The following is a 22,768-nucleotide window of genomic DNA, read 5'->3' as shown; positions in this document are numbered from 1 at the left end:
TACAGAAAAGATTTACCAGGTTGCTGCCTGGTATGGAGGGCATTAGCTATGAGGAGAGGTTGGAGAAACTTGGTTTGTTCTCACTGGAACGATAGAGGTTGAGGGGCGACCTGATAGAAGTCTACAAGATTATGAGAGGTGTGGACAGAGTGGATAGTCAGAAGCTTTTTCCCAAGGTGGAAGAGTCAATTACTAGGGGGCACAGGTTTAAGGTGCGAGGGGCAAGGTTTAAAGGAGATGTACGAGGCAGATTTTTTACACAGAGGGTGGGGGTGCCTGGAACTCACTGCCGGGGGAGGTAGTGGAAGCAGATACGATAGTGATTTTTAAGGGGCGTCTTGACAAATACATGAATAGGATGGGAATGGAGGGATACGGTCCCCGGAAGGGTCGGCGGTTTTAGTTCAGTCGGACAGCATGGTTGGTGCAGGCTTGGAGGGGCCGAAGGGCCTGTTCCTGTGCTGTAATTTTCCTTGTTCTTTGCATCACAGACGTGCTGTTCCGCTCAAAATGTTCAACTGAGTCTCCCACAGCCTGGCCTGGAAATCATAGAATCACAGAATTTTTGCAGCACAAAAAGAAGCCATTCGGCCCATCGTGTCTACCTATCTCCCGAAGGGACTACTCAGCCAGTCCCATTCTCCAGCCCTATCTCCGTCACCCTCTAAATTCATCACTTTCAAATATGTATCCAGCTCTCTTTTGAAACCTCCTGTGGAATCCGCCTCCACCACTCTCCCAGGCAGCGCATTCCAAATCCCAACAACTCTCTGATGTTATGGTTCAGGTTGGAAACTCCAAAGTGTTTTATGGTGACCGCCCGAACCATAAGTTTCGCATCTTGAATTTGGCTAGGATGAGCATGATATGTTTCACTTCAGGTGTGATTCAAATGACCCACTAGGGAGCTTTTATCAAACAAAGTTTATTTAAGGATATAGTCAACATGTATAGAAAGAAAATTAGCAATAACTTTTATCAATTACAAGCAAAAAAAAAGAAAGAAAACAACCACAATAATGTATTAACCCTTAATTGAATATTAAAGCTATTCCAACAAACCAAAATCTTTCACAGGCTTAACACAGTGTAGATTAAAATCTCATGACTGGAACTGAGTCTTTTCGAAACCTGCACTTTGATTCCAGAAGGCAAAACATTGCCTTGAGATAACCAGCAGATTTTCCAAATAGAACAGGGAGTCAGAGAGAGAGGGAGATCTCAGCTTCTTTCTTGCTTGATGCCCCTGCTAAAACTCAAAACTAAACTGCAGCCTCAGAACTCAAAACTGAAACCTTAAGTTCACTGAAAAGAAACAAAACTGTCTTTTCTCCTAACAATGCAGGATCGTGAAACTAATCCCAGAATAAACCACAAACAACCCCATTTAAGCCTCTTAAGAAGCAATAAAATGACATTTCCAGTCAAGTCGGCAACAATGACATCACTGAATCTGTGAGCTGCAGAAACCATGATTTAAAAAAAACCTTTCTTAAAGGTACACTAATGTCACATTCAGTAAAGAAGTTTCTCCTCATCTCTCCTAGTTCTCTTGCTGACCATCTTGACCTCGAGTGACTGACATACCAACTACTGGAAACACAATATCCTGCTTTACCCTGTCAAAATTGTTCATCATTTTGAACAACTCAGTAAGGTCACCTCATCATCTTCTCTACTCCATGGAGAATAAGGTCAATTTCTCTGATCTTTCCCTGTATCTAAAATTCTTCATTCCTGCTATCATTCCGGTAAATCGCTTTTGCACTCTCCCTAGAGCTTTAACATCCTTCCATAAATAAGGCACCCAGGACTGAACACAATGCTCCAAATGTGGTCTGACCAATGATTTGTAGAAGCGTAGCATCACATTATGGGGAAAAGGTCATGCTTTAAGGGACAAACAGTCAAAATAAGAGACATACCATGAAAATATGGGACAGTTGGTCACTCTGGATGGTGGTGAGCTGCCTTCAATCAATGCAGTCCATGTGGTGTACGTACATCCACAATGCTGTTAGAGAGGCGTGCCAAGATTTTGATTCAGCGACAGTGATGGAATGGTGATGTATCCCCAAGTCAGGATGGTGAGTGCCTTGGAAGGGAACTTCCAGGTGGTGGTGTTCCCATGCACCTGCTGCCTTAGTCCTTCTAAGGGCGGCACGGTGGCACAGTGTGGTTAGCACTGCTGCCTCACGGCGCCAGGGACCCGGGTTCGATTCCGGGCTTGGGTCACTGTCTGTGCGGAGTCTGCACGTTCTCCCCTGTGTGTGTTTCTTCCGTGTGCTGCGGTTTCCTCCCACAGTCCGGTTAGGTGCATTGGCCATGCTAAATTCTCCCTCAGTGTATCCAGACAGGCGCCAGAATGTGGATTTTCACAGTAACTTCATTGAAGTGTGAATGTAAGCCTAACTGTGACATTAATAAATTTAAAAAAAGATGGTAGAGGTCACAGGTTTGGAAGGTGCTGCCTAAGGAGCCTTGGTGAGTTGCTGCAATGCTTCTTGCAGTACACATGGCTGCTATTGTGCGTCGGTGGTGAAGGGAGTGAATGTTGAAGGTGGTGGTTGGGGTGAAAATTAAGCATTCTGCCTTGTCCTGGGTGGTGTTGCACTTCTTTAGTTGAAGCTGCACTCATCCAGGCAAGTGGAGAGTATTCCATCACACTCTTGACATTGAAGGGTAGTCACTGTTTAATAATTAATCTGAATCTTTTATTCTCTTTTATTTTATCATGGATGGGGAAACTAGACTCTTGCTCCACTTGTGTCATTGAGGATTCCTCACACCAGCAAACATTGTGGTCAATGCCCCTACCAAACATCAGCCCAGTTACATAGCCCCTGGAGGATGCAGCATCAGAGGAGCATTACGTTAAAATCCCCTCAGAGACCAATCACTGATAAAAAGACATTTGAATTTCTAGTGACCAAGTCAAAGGATCACAGGGCAAAATTTCCTGTTTTAGGACTTTCACAATAACAAACAAACCAAAATCATCTTCACTAAACAATACTTTGAATAGGCTATCAATACTCCAAACTTCAGAAACGTCTACCGTAATAGAACCAAAAACGCATGCCACATTTATACATTGCACCCCACTCTCTGCAGATCTGTAGTCTTTACAGGAACCAGTCCAAAATCATTCCCAGTTTCCAACAGGTTTTACTGTCATAACATCCAGTGTCTGTTCAATTTGATTTTGATTTGATTTATTATTGTCACATGTATTAGCACACAGTGAAAAGTATTGTTTCTTGCGCGCTATACAGACAAAGCATACCGTTCATAGAGAAGTAAAGGAGAGGGTGCAGAATGTAGTGTTACAGTCATAGCTAGGGTGTAGAGAAATATCAACTTAATGCGAGGTAGGTCCATTCAAAAGTCTGATGGCAGCAGGGAAGAAGCTGTTCTTGAGTCGGTTGGTACGTGACCTCAGACTTTTATATCTTTTTTCCAACAGAGGAAGGTGGAAGAGAGAATGTCCGGGGTGCGTGGGGTCCTTAATTAGGTTGGCTGCTTTGCCGAGGCAGCGGGAAGTGTGGACAGAGTCAATGGATGGGAGGCTGGTTTGAATGATGGATTGGGCTTCATTCACAACCTTTTGAAGTTTCTTGTGGTTTTGGGCAGAGCAGCAGCCCGGACCAAGCTGTGATACAACCAGAAAGAATGCTTTCTATGGGGCATCTGTAAAGGTTAATGAGAATCGTAGCTGACATGCCAAAGTTCCTTAGTCTTCTAAGGAAGTAGAGGCATTGATGGGCTTTCTTATCTATAGTGTCGGCATGGGGGGCCCAGGATAAATTGTTGATGATCTGGACACCTAAAAATCTGAAGCTCTCGACAATTTCTACTTCGGCCCTATTGATGTAGACAGGGGCATGTCCTCCATTATGCTTCCTGAAGTCGATGATTATCTCCTTTGTTTCGTTGACATTGAGGGAGAGATTATTCAGGGAGGCACGGTGGCACAGTGGTTAGCACAGCTGCCTCACGGTGCCAGGGACCCGGGTTCGATTCCCGGCTTGGGTCACTGTCTGTGTGGAGTTTGCACATTCTCCCTGTGTCTGCATGTGTTTCCTCCGGGTGTTCCGGTTTCCTCCCACAGTCCATAGATGTGCGGGTTAGGTGAATTGGCCATGCTAAATTCTCCCTCCGTGTACTCGAACAGGTGCCGGAGTGTGGCAACTGGGGGATTTTCACAGTAACTTCATTGCAGTGTGTCGTCGCACCAGTTCACCAGATTCTCTATCTCATTCCTATACTCTGTCTCGTCATTGTTTGAGATCCGACCTACTCCCTCAGTCTTATGAGAATTTCCAAATCAACTTCCGGCAGCAAGGCCCACTCAGGCAATTCCTTCTCCTGGCCACATCAGAACAAATCTTCCATTGCCCTAAATCCCTCATGAGCCTTTTTTTTTTGACCAAAGAGCGAGCTCCCACAAACATTCTGCCAGGTGGCTAACAGAGAGCAAGCTTTTCTCCAGTTTTCCTCTCTTTCCCCTTTCTCTCTATCCAGGATCTCTCAATCAATGTGCCTGAGCAAAACTGGCTGCTCCTTTCTTTGATTCAGGTGTGAACGTTGGCACTTGAGTTTCAGTAGGCCTTGCCTTGGGCCCCCGGCTCCCGTGGCAACCAGGTCACATCAGCTTATTGCTGGGCGGAACGAGTAAAATGTCAGGTGTTCATTTTTACCATGAAATTAAAAAGGCACTTTAAAACATAACCATCTTATAAAACCTGACATTCAAAGAACAAAGAACAGTACAGCACAGGAACAGGCCCTTCGGCCCACCAAGCCTGTGCCGACACATGACGCCTTTCTAACCTAAAGACCTTTTGTCTCTACGCAGTCCATATCCCCCTATTCATGTATCTGTCAAGATGTCTCATAACCATTGCTATTGTGTCTGATTCTATCACCTCCTCTGGCAGCGCATTCCAGGCACTTACCACCCTCTGTATAAAAACTTTGCCTCTACATCTCGTTTAAACTTTCCCCCTTTTAGCTTAAACCTATGCCCCCGAGTAATTGACATGGGAAAAAGACTCTGACTATCCATTCGTAACAGTTCTAAATTTGACATCAAACCACATAAAGAAATATTATGGTAGATTCTTTTTAGGAGGAGAGAGGTGAGAGATATAGGACAGATGTTAGAGGTAGGTTCTTTACTCAGAGAGTAGTAAGGGCGTGGAATGCCCTTCCTGCAGCAGTAGTGGACTCGTCAACATTAAGAGCATTCAAAAGGTTATTGGATAAAGATATGGCTGATATTGGAGTAGTGTAGATTAGAGGGGCTTTAGATTGGTTCCACTGGTCGGCGCAACGTCGAGGGCCGAAGGGCCTGTACTGCGCTGTAATGTTCTATGTTCTATGAAAGATGGAGAAGTTTAGAGAGGAAAGCTCAAAGCTCAGGAACTCAGCTGGCGAAGGTACAGCCACCAATGATGGAGTAATGAAAGTCAGGTTTGTGCGAGAGACCAGAATTGGAGGAGTATAGAGATCTTGGAAAGCCGAAGGAGAGAGGTCATGGATGGATGGAGAAACATTTGAAATTGAGGTATTGCAGGACTGCACTGGAGGGGGTGCAGAGGAGATTCACCAGGATGCTGTCTGGGATAGAACATTTAAGTTATGAAGAGATGTTGGATAGGCTTGGGTTGTTTTTGTTGGAGCAGAGAAGACTGAGGGGTGACCTGATTGAGGTGTTCAAGATTATGAGAGACATGGACAGAGAGAGCTAGAATTAAACTAGAAAGAGTGCAAAAAAGATTTACTAGGATGTTACTGGGACTTAATGGTTTGAGTTATAAGGAAAGGCTGGATAGACTGGGACTTTTTTCTCTGGACACAGGCGGTTTAGGGGTGATCTTATAGAGGTCTATAAAATAATGAGGGGCATAGATCAGCTAGATAGTCAACCTCTTTTCCCAAATGTAGGGAAGTCTAAAACTAGAGGGCATAAGTTTAAGGTGAGAGGGGAGAGATACAAAAGTGTCCAGAAGGGCAATTTTTTCACACAGAGGGTGGTGAGTGTCTGGAACAAGCTGCCAGAGTTAATAGCAGAGGTGGGTACAATTTTGTCTTTTAAAAAGCATTTAGACAGTTACATGGGTAAGATGGGTATAGAGGGATATAGGCCAAATGCGGGCAATTAGGACTAGCTTAGTGGTTAAAAAAAGGGCAGCATGGACAGGTTGGGCCGAAGGGCCTGTTTCCATGCTGTAAACCTCTATGACCTGTGCATAGTTCAGGAGGAGCGAGTGGTGGCAGCTGCTGTGGTTTCAGTGTGTGTTTATTGGGGCTCCGGTGTGCCTCTGTCCTCTGCTGCAGCACTTACAAATTCAGGGTTATTACATGGACAGAATGAGTCACCTGTGACCATGCAAGTTGAGGAATGTAGCACAATTCACTCGTCAGGGTTAGTGGATTCAAGGACAAATCTGCAGTAAACCTGTCGTGGAGCCTGAGGCAATTCCTTTGGCCTCTAAGCTGAGCCTTTAGTGGCAGAGATCATAAGTAAATGGTAGCAGATTACATGAGAGCTCGCATTGCTCCTACACTGGCCTTGGACTTAACCCTTAACGAGTTGGGCTTATCCGGCTTTGACATACTGGGAGCTTGCACGGAGACAAAGTGAGTGCCCAAAATTGTACTGATCACTGGTCTTGCTGAGGAAGAGCTCAGCAGCAGGGATTTACTCTGGTGAGAATGGATCAATCGGCCTTCTCTCATGGAAATCACATGTCTCTGCACCATTGCCAGGACAGATGTGCCGGGAGGGGAACATCTCTGAAAGGCTGAAGCAGCAACAGACGCCGCTGGGGGACACAGAATAATTGCAAAAGTGTCAAGATGTGAGGAATCATAGAATCCCTACAGTGCAGAAGGAGGCCACTCAGCCCATCGAGTCTGTACCAACCGCAATCCCACCCAGGCCCTATCACCATAATCCCATGAGTTTACCCTAGCTAGTCCCCCTAACACTGAAGGGCAATTTAGCATGGCCAATCCACCTAACCCGCACGTCTTTGGACTGTGGGAGGAAACCGGAGCACCCGGAGGAAACCCACACCGACGTGGGGAGAACGTGCAAACTCCACCCAAACAGTGACCCAAGCCGGGAATTGAACCCAGGCCCCTGGCGCTGTGAGACAGCAGCGCCAACCACTGTGCCACTGTGCCGCCCATAAAATCGAGAGCCATCTGATGTTGTACGGGGCTATCACTGCAATCCTGCGGCCAGCCAGGACACTTATGGGCGGCACAGTGGTTAGAATTGCTGCCTCAAAGCACAAGGGAGCCGGGTTCGATTCCGGCCTCGGGTCACTGTCTGTGCGGAGTCTGCACGTTATCCCCATGTCTGTGTGAGTTTCCTCCGGGTGCTCCGGTTTCCTCCCACAGTCCGTGCTGGTTTAGGTGCTTTGACCATGCTAAATTCTCCCTCAATGTACCCGAACAGGTGTGGCGACTAGGGGATTTTCACAGTAAATTCATTGCAGTGTTAATGCAAGCCGACTTGTGACACTAACAAATAAACTTTAAAAGAGACTTTACCCCGCTCACAAGGAAATCACTTCCAAGTAGCAGGTCGGGCATCACACGTCGAGAAAAAAGCTGAAAGGGGAAAATCACATTGATAACATCCAGTGGATAAAGCGACTGCACAGGGACTAGTTTTGAAAGCTCTCTGTGAGTGACAGTTTAGAACAATTCCAAATGCAGCAATAGATGAGCAGTGATGGCCGCGGAGGAACCGCACAGGAAGTGTATAAGATATTTTGTGGCAGTTTATTTTGCAGACACACAGAAACAATGGGATGGAAAGTCACAGGCTGAGTGGATGTGATTTCCTGTTACACTTTCTCATTATCTATCTGGAGTGTGAGGGTAATAAATCTCTCCGGATTCGGCATAGAGGCATTTCAGACACTTATTGAAATGTTGTTTTAGCACCTGGTGCACAAATATTCTTGTCCGGATTTTCCTGCAGCTTCCTTGTAACCACTCGCCCTCTGGCCTGTCTGATGAACTCTCTTCCATGGTGCAATCCCATTGTAACATGCATCAGATGACAGTCACCCTAGCTTGGCGCTGCGATACATCCTGATCTGTGGCCGGTGATCTGAATATATGATCTTTCTGGTGGAATCTCTCAAAAGTTAAAGTTTATTTGTCAGTCACAAGTAAGGCTTACATTAACACTGCAATGAAGTTACTGTGAAATTCCGCTCGTCACCCACACTCCGGCGCCTGTTCGGGTCAATGCACCCTAACCAGCACGTCATTCAGACTGTGGGAGGAAAACCGGAGCACCCGGAGGAAACCCACGCAGACACGGGGAGAACGTGCAGACTCCGCACAGACAGCCACCCAAGCCGGAATTGACTCGGATCCCTGGCGCTGTGAGGCAGCAGTGCTGACCACCGCGCCACCGTGCCGCCCTCGTTGCACTTTGCATTTGCAGTTCATTGCATTTTCTTCAGCTTCAGCCCTCCCTATCAGCTAGTCTAGCATAAAGGATCAACACAAAGCGATAGTCATTGCAGCACAGAAGGAGGCCATTCTGCCCATCGAGTCCTTGATGCTCTGTGTAGAGTAATCCTCTCAATCCCATTCCCCCCCACGCACTCTCTCCCCAAGGGCCCTGCCAGTTTATTTCCCTCAACCCACACCCAATTTCCTTTTGTAATCATCGGTTGCCTTTGCTTCCAGCAGCTTTTGTAGGCAGCGAGTTCCAGGCCTTGTTGGAGCTCAGGAAGGAGGCATCAGCCCAGATGGTTCTGAGCTGGGGGGGGTCCCAGGCCAGCTGCACATTGATAAAGTGGGAACACTTAACCTTGAGTCGGTTGCGATATGAAGCACTGGAACCCAAATGGCCATGTTGATGCAATCCGTGACCCTTCTACACATTGGCAGAATTATGCAGCTCTCTCACATGTTTTTGACGTCAGTGGCGAGTGTGATGAAGGTGGAAGCTGTCCTTTCAGCTGCGTAGGCCCCAAACTCCGGAACTAACTCTCTAAATCTCTCTTTCCTCTTTTAAGATGCTCCTTAAAGCCCACCACTTTGACCAAGCTTCTGTTTATCTGTCCCAATATCTCAGTGTCAAACTGCGCTTGCTAGTCCTTCTTGTGTGATAACCCCCATGACCCGCATGGGGAATCACAGATTGACCTCCCTGTAGGACTCATTGAGTACGAGCTCCCTGGTGATTGGTAATTAACTCACCAGGTGGAGCTCGTATACTGGGCCCTGTATAAAGCAGGCCCCTGAGTGGGTCCATTATTCAATTGTCCCGGTTGTGACCTGTTTGTGTTCACCACAGGCTTGTGGTTCTGCTTCACTTTATTTTGTGCAATAAAGCACTGTTCATTTACAGCAGACTCTTGGAGTTATTATACTGTCAAACACTTTAGCATGTTTTACCACATTAAAAGGTGCTACATAAATGTAATTAATTCTTCAACTCAATCAAATTTCAATTTATTGCCCGTATGAACATTAATTTCGGGGATATTGCTCATGTATTGAGAAATAGGTTAAAAAATAATAAAAGAAGAAAATTACTTTATCACAAAAGTCCAACGAGGGTTAAAAAATATATTAAAAACATTAAAATAATCAGTTAATGAGTCCGATCAGGAGTGCTGTAGCTCTGAGATAATTCTACATTTTAGCAATTTATTTCTGCTTTGCTCTTGATTTTCAGGGAACCTGCATTAAACCTGCATTGAATATTTAAAAGTTACTTTGTAGACCTTAATTTAAAACAAAGTGTGATTGTCCTTTAAGATGAATAATTAATGAGTGGTAATTAGAAGTGAGATTATTAACTGTGGCCCAGTTCAGTCTAACTTCTTATTTTTCATGCAGGCCATGCTGTTAATTTATTTTAGAAATCTTTGATTTCCTTTTCGGGCTAGGCTAACTAAAATAAAAGTTGCTATTGTTTAACGGGAGGCTGTGTCTCACTGCATTTGATGACCCTTCAGCTATCAGCCACGTCAGAAGTGGGCAAGCTAACAATGTTCAACACCATTCACAGCGCCTCAGATACTGAAGCAGTCTGTGCCCAAATGCAGCAAGAACTGGACAATATCCAGGCTTGGGCTGACAGCTGGCAAGTAACTTTCACTAAGAGCCGGGCAATGACCATCTCCAACAAGAGGTGATCTAACCATCGCCCTTTGATATTCTGGGCATTCTCTCTTCCACCTTCTTCCGTTGGGAAAAAGATACAGAAGTCTGAGGTCACGTACCAACCGACTCAAGAACAGCTTCTTCCCTGCTGCTGTCAGACTTTTGAATGGACCTACCTCATATTAAGTTGATCTTTCTCTAGACCCTAGCTATGACTAACACTACATTCTGCACCCTTTCCTTTCCTTCTCTATGAACGGTATGCTTTGTCTGTATAGCGTACAAGAAACAATGCTTTTCCCAATACATGTGGCAATAATAAATCAAATCAAATCAGATCAAATCAAATGTTCAATGGCATTACCATCGCTGAATCCCTTGCTATCAACATCTTGGGGGGTTAACATTGACCAGAAACTGAACTGGACCTGCCCAGCCATGGCCTTGTTAAGTTGTGTGAGGTCTATGCAGATGCGGAGAGATCCGTTTGGTTTTTGGACAGGAACCAGCCTCGAGCACTATGTGGTAGGCTACTTGACTGTGGAAATGACAACACGTTCACCACCTCATCCAGCTGCCGCAGTCCTTCCATCCTGAGGGGGTGGAGGTCCTTTTGTGGAGTGCATCACTCCTGAGCCCAACCCTGTGGGCATTTTTCAGGCAGCAAGTCCCATGAAGAGCTTTGGAAACTCTGGTGTATTTGGAGTCAGGCCCTTGCTGGATGTTCCCATTAATCCATTGCAGGAGGTTGGGCACGATACAATTGGATGGTTTTGTCCTTGTACCTCAGAGTCACTTTGACTGGGAGCTGGATTCCTCCTCCCGCGTGAAGTGAAGTCGCCGCTGTTGGAAGCTGGAGGTCTTTGAGCCATGGGCCTGAATTTCACACACCCTACCAGCTGTTTTTTAGGCAGCAGCAGGGGACGGGATGGAGATGGGGGAGTGGGTGGTGGGGGGTGTGGGGCAGGGGGGGGTAGTGTGAAATTGCAGGGATGGGATTCCCACCTGCCCCCAGGACAGAGTGATTTTACCCTAGGACGGACAAGGCCCCGGCTGGGAAGCCAATCCTTACTCCAGTTGAGGCCTTTAAGTGGCCAATTAATGCTGGCACTGTGTCGTAACAATGTTAAGGAAGCCTTTGCAATCTTCGGCATGTCAATAGCAAGTCTTCATTCACTACTTGTATGCCGTTATTATCTGGTCTGGCCTGCATGTGACTCCAGAACCAGAGCAATGTGGTTGACTCTCAACTGACCTCAGGCAACGAGGGATGGCCAGCCAGCGACGCCCATGTCCCTAGAAAGAATAAAAAGAAACCATATACTTACAGTAATGGGTGCAGGCAAGGAGCTCTTGTCTAGATTTTAATCGGCCTCTGTTCAACCCCACACTGACCCTTGTTCTGGGTCATGTGCCTACTTACATCACTGTGTGGGCGGTACTTTTACCACTTACACCACAGCAACTATTTCATTGTCCACATTGTGAATCTTCATGGGAACACTATTATTAACAGTCTTTTCCCTAAAGTTTATGACCAGTTCATTCATCTTGTTTTCATTCATCATAGAAATCATAGAAACCCTACAGTGCAGAAGGAGGCCATTCGGCCCATCGAGTCTGCACCGACCACAATCCCACCCAGGTCCTACCCCCACATATTTACCCGCTAATCCCTCTAACCTACGCATCTCAGGACTCTAAGGGGCAATTTTTAACCTGGCCAATCGACCTAACCCGCACATCTTTGGACTGTGGGAGGAAACCGGAGCACCCGGAGGAAACCCACGCAGACACGGGGAGAACGTGCAGACTCCGCACAGGCAAAGCCGGGAATCGAACCCAGGTTCTGGCGCTGCGGGGCAGCAATGCTAACCACTGTGACGCCGTGACGCCCATTATGTGCCTTCTGAACTGATGAAGTTCACAAGTGCCATATCATCAGCATATGTCAGGATTGTAATGCCGTCGTGCTCTAATCGACAATGTTTCCTGAGGAGAATGAAAAGCTGTTGTCGACCTGTTTAATATTAAAGAGGGCTCGAGCCCCAGGCAACTTGCCCCTTCCAAGGTTTGTATTGTTTAGCCCTGAGCTACCCTGTGGTATCCAGTGAGTGGCAATCTCCGCCAAATCACATTGAGGGTGAAGGGGAGTAGGTTTGGTCGATCTCCCCCTCAGCTTTCTGAAACATCGCTGTGATCCCCTGAGTTCACATTTAATTTTGCAGCCAGCTTGTTTGCTGAACTGGAGGCAAAGCCAGAGCAACAAAGCTGGGAAAGTGCAGGTAAATAACCTCACAAACTCCCATTTACGGGGGCGGGGGGGGGGGGGGGGGGGGGGGGGGGGGTGGGGGGGAGGGGAGCGAGAGATGGGGGCAATCGTCATTCCACCTTTTGACTTCACTCTTTAACATAATCTCACTCTCAAACAAGAACTTCTTTCACCAAGTATTCGGAAATGACGTTTGCTGTTGCTGCCAGTTGCTTGGCAACAGCTCCTTAGAAGCAAACGCGTCTCGAGTCCCCAGTGTTAAACACCGTAGCTGTACAGCCAGCTTAATTGCTGCCTCTCTCCTGTCTCTGTTCATGGGCTCAGTTACAGACCACAAGGCGACTTCTTCACTTCACCAACGGGGAAGATTGAAGATCATGAGAAGCCAGCGAGTAACCACCCTCACACAGCAGCCGCCCAACATGAACAAGTCGCTAGTAAGTCGATATATCATTCACAGCTATTCTGGTGTATTGCCAAGCAACAGGAGATAAAATAAATAAATGGTGAGGCCTTTTTTTTCTCCCCATACCTGCCTATTTAATAAAACTTAAATCTGAAACTGACTTTACTCTATAACAACCCTCCGCGCTATGTCAAATCAAAGGACAATGTTGATTATAAAGGAGATGACTGTTTGGGACTGAGGTTAGATGTGCAAAGCAATATATGAATAGCAATGAGTTCCAGTAATTCAGTTGAGTGGTTTTAATGTAATAAGCTGCGTGATTTAAGCTCAAACATTCTGAGCAAGTCCAAATTTAGATGTTTGTCTTTAAACTGTCAGTGCATTTTATAATATCAGTGTGCCCACCATGGCATTGCTCACACTCAAGGCAGGATTTTATGGCCTCGCTCGACCCGAGACTGTAAAAACCCAGCCTGGGGTCAATGGACCTTCCCATTGTCCGCCCCCCTCGCCCGCTCCGATTCCCGTGGCGGGCGGGATCGTAGAATTCCGCCGTCAGTCTACATTCATTTATGACAACACTATTGTACCGAGTGGCCTATCATGATGCCAGTAAATGGCACAAGTGGCCCCACAAGGACATAAAGCGTAGCCATTGATTGTTCAAAATTGATCTGGAGTTTGGAAATGGCACCCGGCAGTTCAAATATTGTTTCACACCTGCTACTGAGTATGGCACCTGGAATGTGACATCTTCACCACAGATTTAGTAAGATTATCGGATCTCCGCTGGTGTTGCTGACATCAATGTGGATGACATGCTATCTTGTAAAGGAGGTGCCGCCATGCCACACAATGCGTCATGTATGGCTCTTACACTGAGATATAGTGGTTTTTCTTGAAGGTCACAGGGTTTAAATAAATGAGTTGAGGTGTTTATAGCCTTAGGGAGCTAACCTTTCTGTAAGCGGAAGTGGCCAGTATAAATCATGCCATAACGCAACCTGGAAAAGCATTTGCGCCGATCGAATCGAGGTTGAAATGTGACAGTTGTGCACAATGACAGGATAGAAAATGGCGGAGGCTGTTCCCATGTGACACTCTTGTACCCAGGGTAAACGGTGGCAGAGTGGTACTATCATTGGATGGGTAGATTCGGGGTCGACCATTTAGGACAGAGGTGAGGAGACATTTCTTCACCCAAAGAGTGGTGAGCCTGTGGAAATCATTACTTCAGGAAGTAGTTTTTTAAAATTCATTTGTGGGACATGGGTATTGTGGGCCGGCCAGCATTTGTTGCCCATCCCTGGTTGCCCGAGAGCAGTTGAGAGTCAACCACATTTCTGTGGCTTTGGGGTCACATGTAGGCCAGACCAGGTGAAGACAGCAGATTTCCTTCCCTAAAGGATATTAGTGAACCAGATGGGTTTTTCTGACAATTGACAATGGTTTCATGGTCATCAGTAAATTCTTAATTCCAGATATTTTTTATTGAATTCAAATTCCACCATCTGCCGTGGTGGGATTCGAACCCAGGTCCCCAGAACAACAGCTGAGTTTCTGGATTAATAGTCTAGTGATAATACCACTAGGCCATTGCCTCCCATTGTCTCTTTGATGCCAAAACATTGAACATATTCAAGAGGCGGCTGGATATAGCATTTGGGGCGAATGGGATCAAAGGTTAAGGGGAGAAAGCAGGGTTAGGCTATTGAGTTGGACGATCAGCCATGATCGTAATGAATGGCAGAGCAGGCTCGAAGGGCCGAATGGCCTCCTCCTGTTCCTAGCTTCAATGTTTCTCTGTAAACCAGAGGCCCACAAGTTCAAATCCCACCAAAGAAGCTGGTGGAATTTAAATTCAATGCATAAGATCTGAAATTCAAAACTAGTCCCAGTAACTCGATTGTGGTTTAAAACCCATCTGGGTCACCAATGTCCTTTAGGAAAGAAAACCTTCCATCCTTACCCCATTCTGACTCCAGACCCACAGCAATGTGGTTGACTCTTAACTACGTCCTCTGAAATGGCCTAGCAAGCTTCTCAGTTCAAGGACAATAACGGATGGGCATCAAATGGTTGCCTTGCCCATGATGCCCTCATTCTGTGAAAGAGTAAAAGAAAACTCCTGTTAAGGGCAATGCTCAGAAGAGTCGTTCCCTCTCTCTCTCCAGCACAGGTGCATTGCAAAGGATTGAGTGCTTGTCTAGTGTTATGGTGAGAGTGGATTTGCTAGGCTTCAGAAACACAGAGGCACTTCACAGCCCCCTTCTAGATTGGTAATATTACCAGCGAGGGCACCTCACACTTCATTGATACCAAAGTATCAATGGCCCTGGTGATGCAGGAGGCCAGGGTTGAACATGTAAACACTCCATTCATACCCACTGGCAAAAGGCCTTTACCATGTCACTTTCACAGCTGTAATAGATTGAGGGCCACTCAATGCAGCTTTAACTATAAAGGCTTTATTGCCAGCAGAGTAATTGTGTACATGTACAGCAAGGAAAGGCTAAACTACAAGTGTGACTGCTCTTCTGAAATCCTGGGCTCTAACAGCCTTGACCTGTGGTCCATACCCTCCTGATGATTGGTTAAGCTTCCTGCCAGAGCGATCCATAGGGTCCTCGCCAGTCCCGTGGCCCTCAGAACACGCCCCCCCCTTCAAGGGCCACATTCCTACGTTCCCCCCAAATCTGAAACACTCGTAAAGAGAAACAAAGAACAACATTAGTCAGCATATCACAGGCTCTTATACAAAAAAGGTATCCAGGAAAACCTCTGGAAAACCTTTCAAAGGTTCAAACGATCCGGGGCTTACCTGGTTCTGTTGGAGTGCCTCAGTTTGGTGGCAGGTTCATCTGTATTTAAAGGGCCAGACTGGACAGAGGAGAATGGCAGGTTCATTAATCCTGGATCCAGTGACTCTTTGGCCGCTTCAGACATCTCCATCTCCTCATCCATTGGTTACTCCGGCTCCACATTCTCCACTGTAATTCCAGTGGCCAGACTTGGCAACCTCAAACTAACTGCAGAGATCACCTGGGTGTCCCCAATGTCCATTACTGCCCTCCTCTGGTGGCCCACATCTTTCCTAAGCCTGCAGCCTTGTATCTCCACGGCAAAGGAGACCGCTCCTGTTCACTCCACTATTTTTCCAGCCACCCATCCCAGACCCGCTGCAAAGTTTCTGACCAAGACGGCATCCTCCATTTTAAACACTGGTTTTCCTTCCGGCAAGTTCTCGGTGGCTTGCCTCGCTCCACCCTCCCCGCCAAACTTGGGAATATCACATCCAATCTTGTTCGTTACTGATGCTCCATCAGTAACTCGGCTGGTGTGACCCCTGGAGTCCCGTTTGGTAATTATATGATAATAGAAAACTGGCTATGTGTAAAGGGGTTTGTTCATCTGTTTTTTCATCCATGAATTAAATGTCCGTTCCACCCACTCTGCCAGCTCATTTGATGCTGGATGCTAAAGTGCTGACATGGCGAATGGACTTGGAAATCTTATTCCGCCATGAATGGTGTTCCATTGCCCAACACCGTCACTTCTGGAATGCCATGGATGGCGAACATCTTCCTTAACTTCTCAATGGTTGTCATGGCTTTTTTGTTGATTTCATCACTTACATATCAAACGACGTGGAGTGTGCACTAATATAAGAAACACATCACTCATAAAGGGTCCAGCAAAATCTGTGTGTAACCTCGCCCATGGACGGCCACTCCCAAGGATGCAAATTTGCTGGTGGTGGTAAAGCCTGCTGAGCATAGCAACTGGGGCATTGACTGGACGGCACGGTGGCACAGTGGTTAGCACTGCTGCCTCACAGCTCCAGGGACCCGGGTCCGATTCCACTCTTAGATCACTGTCTGTGCGGAGTCTGCACGTTCTCCCCGTGTCTGCACGGGTTTCCTCCGGGTGCTCTGGTTTCCTCCCACAATCCGAAAGACATGCTGGTTAGATGCATTCACCATGCTAAATTCTCCCTCAGTGTACCCGAACAGGCGCCGGAGTGTGGCGACTCTGGGGTTTTCATAGTAACTTCATTACAGTGTTAATGTGAGCCTACTTGTGACAATGATAAATAAAATTTAATCATCCTTTCTACTTCTTGGGCGGCACGGTAGCACAGTGGTTAGCACTGCTGCTTCACAGCTCCAGGGACCTGGGTTCGATTCCCGTCTTGGGTCACTGTCTGTGTGGAGTTTGCACATTCTCCTCGTGTCTGCGTGGGTTTCCTCCGGGTGCTCCGGTTTCCTCCCACAGTCCAAAGATGTGCGGGTTAGGTTGGTTGGCCATGCCAAAATTGCCCCTTAGTGTCCTGGGATGCATAGATTAGAGGGATTAGCGGGTAAAATATGTAGGGATGTGGGGGTGGGGCCTGGGTGGGATTGTGGTCGGTGCAGACTCGATGGGCCGAATGGCCTCTTTCTGCACTGTAGGGTTTCTATGATTTCTTTTTTGATGCCCAGCCAGAGGTTATTTCCGACCTTCTACTTTGGTCGGGTTTCAACAAGTCATCGTGCCACCCTTGTGTAACCATCTTCTTTATCTTCAACAATACAGGGCCTCTCTCTGTCCATAGTTTAATGTTTTTTTGCCGAAACTGGCAAGGTGTCTACCAAATGCAGAGCCAATATAATCTTTTGAGGAATCAGTGGTGATGCTACTGTTTGCGGCAAAGGTGATCCCGAACGATGTTGAAAGGTATAACTGTAAGTCACTAATAAAGGAGCCCATCTCTGCACCCTCGCAGAGGCAATTGGTAGCACTGGCTTATCTTCCCTGAATAGACCTATCAATGACTAGTGGTCTGAGACTATTGTATAATGTTGGCCATTAATATACTGCTGGTACTTTTTGACTGCATATATAATAGTCAAACCTTTCTTGTCTATTTGGGAGGACTTCCTCTCTGCATTGGACAATGTTCTGGAAGCATAGGCAATGGACCTTTCTGCACCATCAAGCATCCGGTGGGACAAGTTCCCACTCCATATGGTGAAGCATTGCAGGGTACTATTAAGGGTTTGTTTGGGTCAAAATGCACCAACAAGGCAGATGACTGCAGAGCCTGTTTAACTTTTGCTTCCTTCTGTTCATCTTCCCATTTCCATCTTGTTTTTTAACAGTTAGTGAACATAAGAACATAAGAAATAGGAGCAGAGTAGGCCATCTAGCCCCTCGAGCCTGCCCCGCCATGCAATAAGATCATGGCTGATCTGAAGTGGATCAGTTCCACTTACCCGCCTGATCCCTATCACCCCTAATTCCCTTACCGATCAGGAATCCATCTATCCGTGATTTAAACATATTCAACGAGGTAGCCTCCACCACTTCAGTGGGCAGAGAATTCCAGAGATTCACCACCCTCTGAGAGAAGAAGTTCCTCCTCAACTCTGTCCTAAACTGAGCCCCCTTTATTTTGAGGCTGTGCCCTCTAGTTCTAGTTTCCTTTCTAAGTGGAAAGAATCTCTCCATCTCTACCCTATCCAGCCCCTTCATTATCTTATAGGTCTCTATAAGATCCCCCCTCAGCCATCTAAATTCCAACGAATACAAACCCAATCTGCTCAGTCTCTCCTCATAATCAACACCCCTCATCTCTGGTATCAACCTGGTGAACCTTCTCTGCACTCCCTCCAAGGCCAATATATCCTTCCGCAAATAAGGGGACCAATAGTGCCCACAGTATTCCAGCTGCGGCCTCACCAATGCCCTATACAGATGCAGCAAGACATCTCTGCTTTTATATTCTATCCCCCTTGCGATATAGGCCAACATCCCATTTGCCTTCTTGACCACCTGTTGCACCTGCAGACTGGGTTTTTGTATCTCATGCACAAGGACCCCCAGGTCCCTCTGCACAGCAGCATGTTGTAATTTCTTTCCATTTAGATAATAATCCAATTTGCTATTATTTCTTCCAAAGTGAATAACCTCGCACTTGATAGCGTTATACTCCATCTGCCAGATCCTCGCCCACTCACTAATTCGGACTAAACAAGTAGAAACATTTTTTAAAAATCTACGATAGTAGTTGACCGTGCCCAGGAATGATTTCAGCTTGGATGTATCTTTTGGCTGTGGGACCTCCTTGATGGCTTTTACCTTTTCTTCCAAAGGATTTGTTCAGGTCCCAGATCTGAACCCCAAGGTATATTAGGAAGCCAGACTCGAACCCAAAGTTTTCTACTTTGGCAGTAATGTGAGGAAAGGATATTTTCTTCTAGGAATGATTTCACTGACAAATTAGGGATATTTTTTATCGTGATACAAACTTTACTTAATAACACAGTTTAAATATAACTCTAACAAATGAAGCAGCTTAACCATTAACAGTTGAACAATATTTAAAAATGAAAGAAAGCAACATTGCTTTCTAGCTTATGATTGTTCCAGTCCCTAATAATTCACGCATAGATCAAATCCACTTTCAAATAGATACAGCTTGCCAAGCCCAGACATACTTGCTATAAATTGTGTTAACGGTCTTGAAGCTTTCAGAGAGAGATAAAGTTCCAGAGACCTGCAAAATCGTTCGAACTTCAACCAGGCTTCAGTTGTTCCTTTCTGCAAAAGCCCTTTCTCTCTCCTACAGACCCAGGATTGCACATAAACCACATCATCACATGACTCTGTCAATCACTCGAATCAGAAATCCCAGGCGAACTTAAGTAAACAGAAGTCCACTAACTCTACTTAACATAACCACTTGCAAGGTCGACATGAGTAATTTTCCTGCTCTCCCGGCATCTGAGCTGCATTTCCACCAGACATACTGACTGCCTGCAGCATAAAGCTGATTTTTTAAACATTCCCCTTAAACATAAAAAATATATATCCATATTAAATGCACTACTATCATCACAGGGTGTAGACCCTTCAAATCAATCCTGAATCCTAAATAGGTAACTTCAGATTGAAATGTATATTTTTCCTGCTTCAGCCGAAACCCTGTTTCCTTAAACCATCTCAACACTTCTTCTAAATTGGATCCATGTTTTTAGGTGGAGTGCCAGTGATTAGTTCATCGTCCAGATGACCACTACATTGGGGGTGCCTTGCAAAAGGCTCTCCATTGTACACTGGAAATGGCACAGGCTGAGGAGACTCCAAAAGGCAATCTGGTATACTGATACAATCCCTTATGTATGTTGATTGTCACCTGTCTATCCGAGCTCCTTTATTGACAGTTAATTTGCAATCCCCGCATATTCTGACTATCCAATCTGTTTTTTAAAATTGGGACTATGGGTGCAGCCCATTTGGAGAATCATTTGGGTTTTATCATGCCCAAAGCATTCTTTCTGGTTGTATCATAGCTTGGTGCGGCTCCTGCCCTGACCAAAACCGCAAGAAACTACAAAGGGTTGTGAATGTAGCCCAGTCCACTATGCAAACCAGCCTCCCATCCATTGACTCTGTTTACACTTCCCGCTGCCTTGGAAAAGCAGCCAGCATAATCAAGGACCCCACGCACCCCGGACATTCTCTCTTCCACCTTCTTCCGTCGGGAAAAAGATACAAAAGTCTGAGGTCACGTACCAACCGACTCAAGAGCAGCTTCTTCCCTGCTGCTGTCAGACTTTTGAATGGGCCTACCTCGCATTAAGTTGATCTTTCATCCATAATATCTGCTTCAACCACTCTTTGTGGTAGTGAGTCTTGGCTCAAATGGGAAGGAAGACACATAGAACTTGCATTTTTATAGCACCTTTCACAACTTCAGGACTTCACAAAGCCTTTACAAGCCAATGAAGTCAAAATGTCAGTATTGTTATAAAGTAGAGAAAGGGGAAGGGAAATCTCTAGAATGGACAATGCTGGAATAGATTGTTGGCACAGAGAGCATTGCAATCGGCCTCTGAGAGTTTGAGCGCAAGTCGGAGGATTCAGTTGGCGAATGGTTCTCTGTAGCAGTCCAACAGCAAGAGGAAACATCAGCTCACAGTCTTTCTCCCCTGGGCTGTTTACACGGCTGGGGTGCATTCCCAGATCCAGGCCCGGAATGATCCCCTGCCCGGACTGTCTGCCAGTACATCAGGCAGAAAACAGAAGGGCACATGCTGGCATGCACTCACAGCCCTTCAACACATGGAGCCTCCGACCTGTTTAAAACCTGCCCATATCACCTCCTGCCTTGTCTGAATCACCTTCACACATCAACCAACTAATTGGGGGAAGAGGCTGTGAGGCTTTGGTAGGCCCCTCTGACCTAGACCCAAGCTTTAAAGCCCTGGGATACGCAGCCTGATAGGATGGGGTAAGCAGGTTCAATATTAACTTCTAATTTTAATTTGATTCATTATTGTCACATGTATTGGGATACAATGGAAAGTATTATTTCATGTGTGCTATACAGACAACGCAAACCATTCATAGAGTACATGGGGTAAAGGAAAGAAGAGGGTACAGGATGTAATGTTACGGTCACAGCTAGGGTGTAGAGAAAGATCAACTTAATATAAGGTAGGTCCATTTAAAAGTCTGATGGCAGCAAAGAAGAAGCTGTTCTTGAGTCAGTTAGTCTGATCTCAGACTTTTGTATTTTATTCCCAGTGGAAGGTGGAAGAGAGTGTGTCCGGGATGCGCGGGGTCCTTGATTATGCTGGCTGCTTTTCCAAGGCAGCGGGAAGTGTAGATGGAGTCAATGGATGGAAGCTTGTTTGCGTGATGGACTGGGAGACATTCACAACCCTCTGTGGTTTCTTGCGGTCTTGGGCAGAGCAGGAGCCATACCAAGCTGTGGTACATCCGGAAAGATACTTTCTATGGTGCATCTGTAAAAGTTGGTGAGAGTCTGACAACTTAATAATAAGGGGAATTGGATAAAGAATTGAAAGGATATTGAAAGATTTTCAGGGGTATAGGGAAAGAGCTGCCATTGGTACGATGGGTCAAATGGCCTTCTCCTGTGCTGCATCACTCTGTAGCAAGCTTGGCATTAAGAGGAAAAACCTCATTCTATAGCTTTTAGCTCCACTTTGAACTGGTAGTAAAGTTGACCTTTGGTCTGCGGCACCCATTGCAGCGGTATTTTGAGTTGATTTGATTTGATTTGATTTATTATTGTCACATGTATCAACATACAGTGAAAAGTATTGTTCCTTGCGTGCTATACAGACAAAGCATACCATTCATAGAGAAGGAAACGAGAGTGCAGAATGTAGTGTTACAGTCATAGCTAGGGTGGAGAGAAAGATCAACTTAATGCAAGGTAGGTCCATTCAAAAGTCTGACAGCAGCAGGGAAGAGGCTGTTCTTGAGTCGGTCGGTACGTGACCTCAGACTTTTGTATCTTTTTCCCAACTGAAGAAGGTGGAAGAGAGAATGTCCGGGGTGCGTGGGGTCCTTAATTATGCTGGCAACAGGAAGCGTAGACAGGGTCAATGGATGGGAGGCTGATTTGCGTGATGGATTGGGCTACATTCACGACCTTTCGTAGTTCCTTGATTTATAGAGTTGTTGCTGCTCTCTGGCAGGTTTGGCTCCGATAGGAAGAAGACCTAACAACCAGGGGCAAATAAGATTGTGAAATATGATTGGAGCTAAAGACCCCTTCAACCTTTGATTTGTATTTTATCATTGGGCGGGATGTTCTGCTCCCCCCCTCCTCCCCAGCGTGTTTTGTGGAGGCAGAGGTGACCCGCCATTGGTCGGTGGTGGGATTCTCCTGTCCTGTCACTGTGTTTTCCTGTCATTCTTACCCTCTGCCGCTGGGGAACCTATGTTGGTGAGGGGGTGGTGGGGGGTTGGGTGGGGACGGGGTTGCTGGCATCAGGATAGGAAGATCCCATTGGCGGGAATGTCCGGAAAACTTTGGCCATTGTCTTTTAATCATTCTATAATAAACTACAGTTGTTGGTAAAATTGGTTGAACGAAACATTCAAGAAATGGGTTTTTCCTGATGCCTCTTAAATTA

At 46.1% G+C, this 22,768-nt stretch overlaps 1 protein-coding gene across 1 annotated transcript in view; it reads left to right on the top strand.

Annotated features, from left to right (window-relative positions):
* Window positions 1-12,700: 12,700 nt before the first annotated feature.
* The window catches only part of pacrg (PARK2 co-regulated), a 324,372-nt gene continuing 314,304 nt past the window's right edge, over window positions 12,701-22,768 (top strand). The window contains exon 1 of the mRNA XM_078238143.1: window positions 12,701-12,861. Coding sequence (XP_078094269.1) covers window positions 12,739-12,861 — 123 coding nt within the window. The 5' untranslated portion in view covers window positions 12,701-12,738. The remainder of the gene's footprint in view (window positions 12,862-22,768) is intronic.

This window comes from Mustelus asterias, chromosome 21 (assembly GCF_964213995.1).
Source record: "Mustelus asterias chromosome 21, sMusAst1.hap1.1, whole genome shotgun sequence".
NCBI classification, from domain to species: domain Eukaryota; kingdom Metazoa; phylum Chordata; class Chondrichthyes; order Carcharhiniformes; family Triakidae; genus Mustelus; species Mustelus asterias.
This window is presented reverse-complemented; position numbering and strand designations above follow the sequence as displayed.